The sequence below is a fragment of the Cetorhinus maximus genome, chromosome 15 (assembly GCF_964194155.1).
Source record: "Cetorhinus maximus chromosome 15, sCetMax3.hap1.1, whole genome shotgun sequence".
Lineage (NCBI taxonomy): Eukaryota > Metazoa > Chordata > Chondrichthyes > Lamniformes > Cetorhinidae > Cetorhinus > Cetorhinus maximus.
The window spans coordinates 86816380-86827660 of record NC_135893.1 but is presented as its reverse complement, the minus strand read 5'-3'; the positions used below and the strand labels follow the sequence as shown (position 1 = coordinate 86827660).

General features: G+C 40.1%; 1 protein-coding gene across 4 annotated transcripts in view; it reads right to left on the bottom strand.

The window, feature by feature from the left end:
* Positions 1 to 241: 241 nt before the first annotated feature.
* Positions 242 to 11281, bottom strand: part of trrap (transformation/transcription domain-associated protein) — a 212335-nt gene continuing 201295 nt past the window's right edge. For all 4 annotated transcript variants that reach the window (XM_078558868.1, XM_078558870.1, XM_078558869.1 and 1 more), the window contains 3 exons: positions 7382 to 7585; positions 4155 to 4349; positions 242 to 2007 (listed from right to left, as the gene is read on the bottom strand). In XM_078558868.1, the coding sequence (XP_078414994.1) occupies positions 1723 to 2007; positions 4155 to 4349; positions 7382 to 7585 (684 nt within the window). In that variant the 3' untranslated portion in view covers positions 242 to 1722. The remainder of the gene's footprint in view (positions 2008 to 4154; positions 4350 to 7381; positions 7586 to 11281) is intronic.

Below are 11281 nucleotides of genomic sequence, written 5' to 3'. Positions count from 1 at the left end.
GCAGGACTTACATTTATAAACAGCCTCGCAATTCAAAGACAGCTACATGAGTTTGAAATGGAGGCAGAATTCAACAACAGTGTGTTGGGATGAACAATTAAATGTTGTACGTTTGGGAAAGAATGGAGCATGTCCACAAAACCTATTTAGTTGCACATGATGCAGCGCCTCTGCAAAATGAACTGCGAGTGCCCAATAATCAGTAAAACCTTGAAGCAGACAAACAACAGTGAGAAAATGGTTTTCATTATAAAATGATTTATTTTTTGCAAACAGGTTCTGTACAAAATGTAATTCTTTTCAACATGATGGAACAATCTCCAAATAATTGCTGGCAAAGCAGTCAATATTATTTTTAAAAAAAAGTAAAAATAAAAAAGTTCATAAATTACAAAAAATAACTGGCCGCACTGAGATATCGACTTTCTACAAGATGGACAGGACTAAAACTGACTTGTATCAGTAAAAACACATTGGTTTTGAAAAGATGTCTACAATACCCATTGAAAAGCCCACAAAACGTTTCTGGAGCTATTTTAAATAGTGTAAAAGGGGCTGGGGCAAATGCCCAAACTCATTCTTATATTTCAGAATTCACACAGGTTGTAAAATGAATTACTTGTTAAATTTCAGTTACGGCCCCCTTTCCAAAACGCTACATAGAAAAGAAATAAAATAAAAGCAGCTATTGTATACAGTCGGCTAAACTCTACTCTTTGATAGATCAATGCTGGCACTCAATTCATGCAGAGAAATGGATCTCTCCTAATTTGAACCAGTGACTCTCGAGCATGGTACAAAACAGTAAAAACACTTCACGCACGAAACCGCGATACTTCCCAAATCTTACAAAAGTGCAGTACTTGCTTGTGATTGCAGTGACAGAAACCTCTATCCACATTGCCCCCTCCCACCCCCTTATCCCTGACATAGTCTGCAAAAGGCATCTGTTTATATAGAAATACTTTGCGGTAAGTGGATTTTTTTTTAAAAACCAAGCAGGAATTCTGCAGTAATTGTCAAACAATGCTGAGTAGTGCATAATTAAAACCGCTGAATAACTCGGCTCACTCATGCATTATTTCTTGACTCAATTACCCCTGTCAGGGGACACAAGTATGCAGTTACTAATTTGGGCACTTGATGGTAAAGTTTTTGCTTTACCAGTGCAATGTTAAACTTTCAGCTCCTTCCCCACCCCACACCTCTCCGATATATTTTCTATTCTTTTATCTTTTATGATATCTTTTAATGAACACTCTCATGCAGAGACCACTCCCTCTGCTCCCACGCCATTGAATGTTCCTCCAACAGTGAGAAACATGGCCCACCCTTGGCATAAGTTTCTGAGGGCATTTTGCACGCTTAGCATTGTGCTTTCTGAAGGTCCATCACAGTCAGCAGCTTGTAATACTGCTGAAGTATTTACTCCTACCACAATGTCAAAAATATTGAGGTATTATTATTTTAATCACTCTCCCCGTACAGGTTTTAATCAATGGTTCCATCTAAAAACTAGAAGTCACGCATGATTTAACAGAGCAATGCAAAATAAACAAAAGCATCAGAAAACTGAAAGCTGAGGTGCTCAATCCCAGCAAGGAAATAATTCACAGAATTCGGGGTGTCCATAACTGCTTGTTGCAATAAAAAAATTAATCTTCACTCAACAGCCATCCACCCTTTCCCTCATCCCCCGATCAGGGTTCAAATATTCAGGCCTCACAGCCAAGGGTGCCAGGCGGGGTCCATGCGACAGAGGTTGTCCAGGCTGTTGGCGGCTGCGACGAGTGTGTTGACTTTGCTCTCACCGCCCTCGAACTGAGCCAGGCTATGCAGCCGGGTCACAATTGCAGTCACTGCCTTCTGAACCAGCGAGACCAGCTGCTGGCTGTCCATGTTCTCAGGCTGGCCAGCTGCCGAGAGCGGCGAGGAGGTGTCCTCCTGAGTCTTCTTGTGCCAGGCAATTATTTCATCGCGCAACACAGCTTTCAGAATGCCATCAACCTGCGCGGAGAAGAAAATTGGATAATTATCTATAATTAACAGAATAACCAGGGGACCTGTCCCTGACACAGCAAGCGTAATAAGTCATATTCTTTCATCGATTGGATGCGGGGAAAAAAAACACACACACTAAAACAGCATTTTAATCATAAAGCTAGCTGGGAGAACTGGAGTTTCCTTTTCCAAAATAGTTATTAGGCAACTTAACTATAACCTTACTAACAAAAATTTAAAAAAAAACAGCCAATTGTGATGATCTGGAATACAATATCTAAAAGGACAGTGGAAACAGAATCAACAGTAACTCTGAAAAGGGGGTTGGATAAATACTGGAAAAGGGAAATTAGCACAGCTGTGGGGAAGCAGCAGGGGAGGTAGAGTAATTGGGATAATTCTTTCAAAGAGCTGACACATACACGAAAGGCTGAATGGCCTTCTTCAGTGCTGTAAGGCTTGGACTGCAAAAACAAATCGTTGCAATGATTGCAACAACAGGCTTGCTGGGAATAGAAGTAAAAGCAAAAGAAAGCAGACTTTAGCCAGAAACGTCCATTTACTTTTGTGGCTTTGAAATATTTCAGAGCTGTTGAACATTGAGTTTACCCCAGAATGAGGCCCAAGGTGAGGCGTTTTCTTCAGCAGTGCCTCAATTAGCTCGCGATCCGAATACCTGCTCAATTCACGCATCTTCTTAGCTTGGCTCACTTGCCGTATATTAAGTAACATATAAACATGATTAATGCTGCAACCACCAGAAAATCTAGCCATTTGCGATTTTTTTTTGGGTGGGGGGAGGGAGGGGGGAAGGGTGCGTGATAAACGAGAAGAAACATTTTGGTCGAGGCGGGGAGCTCAAGAGGCCGGTGCGAACGTCTTTCCCCAGGCGCAGGAACATCACGCACTACAGGAATTGTAACAGGCATCAGGTCTGAATCGTTTATGACAGTTTGTTAACCCAACCATCAAAGCGGAATTCTTCAATGATGAGAAGATTAAATGGGACAGCGTGCTAATCAAAGAAGTTAGGTGTCTGACAGGCCTGGCTACTATACAGTCTTATTTTATTCTGGTTAAAAATTCAATGAAACCCATTTATCACAGAGATAGCACAGCTATGTTAAATATATATAAGCTGAAGCGCCAGGGCTGATTGTATCCCAAGTGAAGCCAACACTAAAACCATTTACCTATTTCAGTAAGGAAGTGTAAAAAATGGTCTCTGGAATGTTTACAAAAGCAGATTTTACTGTAACCTTGACTACAAACAGTAGCAGTACTTAAATAGCAGCTTAGCCTCAGTGGGCAACACCCTTGCCTCTGAATGAGAAGGTTGTAGTTCAAGTCTCACTCCAGAGTCTGAGTGCGCAATCTAGGCTGGGACTCCACTGCAGTACTGTGCAATTGCTGCACTACTCCAAGTGCTGTCTTTCAGATGAGATGTTAAACCAAAAGCTCTGTGAGCCCTCTCAGGTGAATATAAAAAACATCCCATGGCACTATTTTTAAGAAGAGCTGGGGAGTTCTCCCCAGTGTCCTGGCCTATTTTTACGCCTCAACCAAACCAGTAAAACAGATTATCTGGTAATTGTCACATTGCTGTTTGTGGGAGCTTACTGTGTTCAAATTGGTTGCAGTGTTTCCTCCATTACAGCAGTGACTACACTTCAAAAAGTGCCTCATCATCCATGAAGTGCTTTGGAACATCCTGAGGTTGTGAAATGCATTGTAGAAATGCAGGTTTTTGCCTTTCCTGCAATCCATTTTGTTATACACAGCTGAAAATAGTCAAGGTCCCAATAGGAAGGTTGAGAATTAAACTCTGATAATGGCAGTCAAATCACAGAGCAATGACCCAAAAACTTCAGCACATTCAATTCCAGTTGTTTCAGGCTGTTATTGCTGCTCTTAGCTTCTAAGGTGGTATTGGCAGTCCAAACTGGAACTTTTCACCTTTACATTCCTGGCTCTGGCAATTGGAACAGATTGCAGAAAGGAATTTAAATTGCTCAACTCTTGTCATTCAGAGAATGGTAGCCATCCACCATCTTTTGGCCTATCAGAAAATTCAGATGCAGTTCTAGCCCTGTTAACAGACTAGCAGCATGGAAAAAATACGATGGTAGAGACAAGACACTCTATTGCCTTACTTTAAAGTTTGGTTGTGCAAAGCATCTGGCAACAGCTATCATTGAGGCAGTGAGTGGGCCGGACACTCCGATGGTGGTGAGAAACTCCGAGATGTTGGGAGTGAGTCGGAAGGGCACAGGGCGGTTGGCGTCCAGATCACCCGAGTTGTCATTGATATCAAACCTGAAATACGCCACATTGAGCTTTCCGGTATCCTGGAACAAAAGGTCAAACAACAGGGTCACATTCAGTTGGCAAATATGAATGATAGCAACGTACAACCAATAGCAAACATTGAAGCTGTAATGGGAAAAAACACACAGGGGTCAAAGGTGCCGGTATCTTTATTTTTTTATTCAAGAGGTCAGTTGATTTGGCAACATAATCTCAGGATGTGCAGTTCAGAACATGACCAGAAAGAGCCATTCCTTAATTGCAAAACCTCCTCAAACAGTTCTTCTGCGTACCTCCTCGATCTAAATATCATCTGATAATTAAAATACCAGATGATGATTAAAACTTTCGAGAATGTTAAATAAACATGCCTTCACCACAGTCACCCAATTTACTGGATAACAAAAGCAGAATTTCTTTTCTTTCTATTCAAGATAACGTCAGCCTGCTTTCTATAATCCAGCCTCATGGCAAACAGAATGACTGATCTGATCAAAGTATTTAAAATGTTAAAAGGATTCAATAGGGTGGATACAGAAGAGCTGCTTCCTCTGGCGGGGCAATTATTAATGAGGGGGCACAGTCTTAATTTTAGAATTAGGTCATACAGGAGGGAAATCAGGAAACATCTTTCCCCCCCCACACACAGAGTAGTGGCAATCTGGAACACTCTTCCCCCCACCCCACCCCCCAACCCCGCCATAAAGGTTGTGCATGTTGGGGCACAACTGGAGCTTTCAAGATTAGAATTGGTAGGTCATCAAGGGCCACGGAGTTAAAATGGGTTTAAAGTACAAATTAGCCATGATCTAACTGAATGGCAGAGCAGAATTGAGCAGCTTAACGGCTTCGTGTTCTAATCAGCAACGGTCTTAAATTCTACTAGCTTGTGAAACATTTTGGGACATCCTGGGGACTATACAAATGCAAGCTCTTTCTTACAACTTTCAAACAAATTTATTAACCAAAGGGTGGGAGCTCTTTAACATTACTGAGTATCAGGAGGGTTTAAATATTTTCAAGAATATTTAGGCTGAAAAATTCATTACCGTCTTCAATCTGTACAACAGGGTGGGGATTCTGAAGTGATATAACTGGATCATGCACATTTGAAATAACGACTTTGAAGACAGCAATATGGCTTTATGGCTGGCATTAGTTGCTGGAATATTTCATCAGTTCTGTTCAATTAATTTGCTTTTTACGAACCTGGAGGTTTCTGATATTTATATTATGAGGATAGGAGGGCTAACCTTTGGGTACATAATTTAATGGTGATCTGGTAATATTGAGAAAGAAAAATTAAGCAGTTGTCAATCAGTAATGCCTGTAGTTTGCATAAATTAACCTCTTATGAGAATATAATAGCGTGGATTTCAAAAGGGAAAATCATTCTTGACGAATGTTATTGAATTCTTTGAAGTAATAAAAAGTGTCGACAAGGGTAATGCTGTAAATTGAGGTATATTTGGATTTTGAAAAGGCCTTCAATAAGGTACTGCACAGTGGACTCATGACTAAGGTCAGTACACGAGGAGTCAGAAGACAAATAGTAGAATCGAATGCAAGCTGATTGCAGACCAGAAAAGAGAGAGTCAGGGTTAAAGGTAGTTACTTAGACTGGTAAAAGGTGGGAAGTGGTGCTCCACAGGATCTGTGCTGGGAACACTGCTGTTCACCATTAGTTACACAATCTGGACACGGGAATCGGGTGGGTTTGTGGGTGAGGTTAATACTGAGGAACAGGAAGATATTAATAAAATTGCAGAATGGGTGCGTAATTGCCAAATGAATTTCAATGTAGATTAATGAGAGAAGGTAAATTTTGGTAGGTAGAATAAGGAGGGCACATATCTCTTCCAAAGTAAGTGTGTAAATAGGATAGAGGAAAATAGATTTTGGGGGTTGGGATACACAAATCACAAAGTAGCAATGCAGGTTAATAAGTCTTTAAGAAAAGCAAACAAAGCACTGGGGTTCATTTCTAAAGGGATAGAATTGAAAAGCAGAGAGTTGTATAGAACCACCACTTGTGAGTTTTAGTCCTCATTTTATGAAGAAAAATAGAAACACTGGAGAAGGCACAAAATGATTTACTAGAATGATACCAGAACTGTGTGTTTACACCTGTCAGGAAACAGGCAGGGGCATTTTTTTCTCTAGAAAAGACTGAGGGGTGATTTGATAGAAGTCTTTAAGATTATGAAATGGTTTCATAGAATAGACTTGGACAAGATGTTTTCAAATGCAGGGGAGACCAAACCAGGAGCTACAAGACAGTCACCAATAAATCCAATAGGGAATTCAGGAGAAACTTTCTGATCTGGAGTGTGATTAGAATATGGAACTCGCTACCACAGGTGGCAAACAGCATGGGTGTATTTAAGGGAAATCGTGATTAATACAAGAGGGAGAAAGGAAGGGGAGGATATGTTGATCAGCGTTGGATGAACAGGAGGGGAGATGAAGATCACTGGCAAAGACCAGTTAGGTTTCTGTGCCATAAATACAATGTAATGCTTAGAAACATAGACACACAATGAAGATGGTAACAGGAAATAACGTCAAATTACAAATACAGGCTTCATTCCTTTTTTTAAAAAAATCTGCAATGCACTGACAGGTGAAAAGTTCACCTTTAATCATTTTAAAATGAATCAAGAAGTGAGATTGGGATGGCTTTTGAAAAAAATCCCAACAGTAATTATTTTGGCATGAGACAAAACCAAGAACTATATAATATAGCTGGGCACAAACCCCAGTACAGACAACAATTCATTGCTCTCACTGGATTCATTTTAGCTCAGTGCAATTATCATTTTGTTTAAATTGCTTCAAATTAGTTACATAAATAGTCTTTAGCTCCGCAATGACCATTAGCTGCACCTGCTTCAGGCATCTTGCACAGACTGGCAGTGAGCACTAAACAGTGAAATGCTCAGTGAGTACACCAAGGGTGTTAAAATTCAATGGATGTTACAGCACTTCTACAAAACTTACTGCAGTGAATGTAGTCTGTTGTTAGCAAGCTTATATAACAACCACCGTAATGAGATTAAGATTCTGCACATACCTGTGCAATTTGAAGCATCTCTGGGTTAAGGCGGTTCAGGTGGAGAACAAATTCAGCAAAACCAATTAATGCGAGCTGAATGGTGAACATCTTTCTAAAGGTCCAGTAGTCAGTGGCATTAGGGAAGGTGTGCAAAGCCCATTCCTTCAACATGCTCCGTGGCACCATGTTCCCCTGTACCTCTTTTAGAATGTCACGCAGAACCTGAAGAAAGTCCAAAAGTCAGTTTAATGTCACACCCTTTGTCATATGCGAAAGTATTACACAACGAGCGCATTGAATATTCTTAATTTCTTAAAACAAAGATCAAAGACTGTAAATCCATGAAGAGTTGGGCACAGGGGATGGCATTTAATGGAGTGATGGGGGTCTCGCCAGCCAGCTAAAGAGCAGGCAAGAGCCCTGCATTGCCTCTGCTGAGTTAAATGCCAATCCACACCCACCACCCTCCGACCTGATGAAATGACCCCCAAACTCACCATGGGGCATTCAATTCAGCCCAGTATTGCTAAGGATAGTGAAAGAAAATATAAAAGTTCTATGAAATAAAACAAATATTTTTGTGGGGTTAAGTGACTGAAGGAGAACAGGGGGAAGCAAAGAGAGAGGACGGGGGAAATAGGGAACAAGAAGCAAGGGGATAAGGAGCAAATGAGGCAGATGAGGAGCAGTGGGAGAGTCACCATATTTATAGATCAATTGAAGATACTGGGGTGTTAAATTAGGATCTGCACAGTAAGGTGAACCATCTGCTGGAGATTTTCCTGTTAGTACTGCTCAAATATTTTTCTCAACTTCTTGATATTACAATAAAGTTGGCACCGATGCTTAGAACAGCTCGTAATGCAGCTGATGGACTGAGCAAGACTGTGTGGTTCTGTTTGACATGAGCCTACACCCAGCATATTGTAGGGTGGTTAGCTATCTGGCATGAACATGTTGTATGAATATGAAACAAATCAAACTTTCACTAGTACCATATGTGCAATGCAGCACTGAAGAAAGGTTAGCTCAGGAAAATAAATGAAGCCTACTGGCTACAGTCTGTTCCACATGTTTTTGGGTGGAATTCAGATGAACACATTATTGCTTGGAGTGCCTCAATTTATCTATTGTCCTTCATACGCATTGAAATTAGCTAACATTTTATTCATCATTGACATTTTGACTGTTGACATTTAGCATTAAACTGAACTTTTTTTTTGTCATAAAGTTGTTGGGAAGACATAATCCTGCAGAAACCATCAAGAGATTTTTCTCTTTGATTTTGAGGCGAAGTGGTTTAAAATGTTATCTCCAATTGTAATCTATTAAACAAGGCCAGAAAAGGTCATTGATATTCAGAGGCAGTGTTCTTAGAAACTACAACCAAATCAGTGAATATTTCCACCTTGCAGCTTCATTTCCATGGCACTTGATACACTAAGCGATCATGAACCAGTCATGGATCACAGCTGCCTTCATATCTCCATGCAGCAAACAGGCACAGCCAAGTTGTCCAGTAACATTAATCTTTCTTTCAGGAGTGTGAAGTGGTATTTTAAAAAATAAATTAGCAATAAAGCCATCAATCCTTGGTTCAGCCTAAAATGGGCAAGGAAGCAGCAAATGGAGGGTCCCAGTCTCTCAACAGTTTGGAACCACTAATAGACATGACTTGAAACCAGGCTGGAAGGCATACCTCTTCGAGAAAGGTAAGTGGGACCAGCACAAGGTCATGATCTACAGACAGATGAAGTGGGATAGGTCGCCAACACATCTGCATGCGCAATAAACAATGTTTTCCATGTGCGCTGTACTTAAAAATAGTTCTAAAAGTAATTCTGATGAAAGTTTTGGCTTTTGAACAAAATAATAAACAGCAGATAATGACTGGTATTATCATCCATTATCTATTCGCCGTTTACGTGGTTGCAGATCATGTAAGCAAGTTCCAGCCTCATTCTCTATAAATTTAACTAGCCAATGACATGTGATTAGTACACAACGACTTGCATTTATATAGCGCCTTTCATGTAAAACCGTCCAAGGTGCTTCATGGAGCATTATCAAAAAGAAATTTGACACTGAACCAAAGAAAGAGAGAGATAATAGGGATTGTGGCCAAAGAGCTAGGTTTAACGGGGGTTTTAAAGGATGAGAGAGTTTGAGGGGTTTAGGGAGAGAGTTTCAGAGCTTAGGCCCCAGGTGGCTGAAGGCAGTGTCACCAATGATGCAGTAAAATAAAGTGGAGACGAGCAATCTCAATACACAACTAAGTTGCAATTGCCTCAAAATTTTTGTTTTCAATAGATAATTCTATACATACACCATTTGCACCTTCTACACCTTTAATAAGAATATATGTAAAATGTCAAACATGAAAAATAATGCTGTACTACTGTAAATCAGAACACAAGTCAATATTGCCCCAAGTAGACTTAAAAATAGTTCTAAAAGTAATTCTGATGAAAGTTTGGGAATGTTCTATAACATTGTGCTTGTACCTTAACAAGTAATTTGAATCAAACTGACGACAAAATCTTAGCATTTTATTCCTGTGCCATTTTAAAATAATTACCTCCATCAAATTTTCAACAGATTATTTACGACATAACTAGCCTGCATTAACTTTAGGTGTCACATTTATGCGAAGATTCTACACTTATTTCAGTTGTGTTTATTAACCGTTTTAGTTATCCATTTTGATTTTGCTTTAATAGAACCTGATTCGCAGTAAATGTCAAATTATGCAAAGTATGATGACAAGATGTTTAGGAGGCAATACTTACCAGCTTTAAACAAAAACAGGCTTATACTAATAGCAGAATTAAAAGATATCAACTTTTAAAATTGAGATGTACTTTACTCTCATCTATAAAAGGGCTTACTGTACGCATTTTTGAGCAGGCTGTCTATTCATTTTATAGATCAGTTTACCAGAAAAAAAGGCCTACCAATTCTGAGTTTAAAGCCCATAACCTGAGTAATCTCTCGCACACACTGCAAATTCAGAGATTCAGATTTCATTGAATATCATGTTCATCTTTTCAAAACACTTGGCTCAATCTAACGGTACGAGGCCTCATAAAGTAAACATATTATGTGACCTTTCAAGTAAACCGTTTATTTGAATAGGGTTACCACCTCGCATTTTCCCTCAAGTGTAAACTCAGGTTTGTTCCTTGGCACTCCTGATTATTTTCCTTCTCCTGCCCAGTTCTTCCCATGCTCCCTCCACCCACCGCCTCTCCCCAGAACACAAATTTCTGCTTCTCTTAAAGACCACAGAGTGCACACTGAGGAGCATTTACACAGCTCTCCATTTCAGTCCATGCAGCTAATGCCAATCTATACACAGCATGACAGAAGTGAAAATGTATAAGGCATTTAAGGCAGGACTTTCACAAAGCTAGAGTTACAAAAAAAAAGCACAAGGCTTTCACCTAGAGACATTTAAAAGATTTGAAGCATTTTACAGTAAGGAAATGCGGTCTGTTCAGGTCAAAATCAAGGAGCTACTTCATACACATTTGGGCAACTGTCCATCTACAGCACAGAAACAGGCCGATTGGCACAACTGGTCCATGCCAGTGTTTATGCTCCACATGAGCCTCTTCCCATCCCTCTTCGTGAAAGGTGCTATATAAACAAAAGATTTTTCTTCTTTCTTTCTTTGGCGTGACATTGTGTATCCTGGTAAATCATTGAACAGAAAGGAGATACTCGACAACACCAGTGCCAGATTTTCACAGCACAGAGTGTGCCCCTCTTGCTTTTATAACAGAACCACAATACCATCTGTCAAATTTGTTTGTGGGCATGTTCCTCGAAGACCAGGGATACATACCCGAACCAAAAGCAGCTTGAACCATTTCTGTGCCAGGGTTAGTGTAGCTTTGATGAAAGATTCTCTGCAAA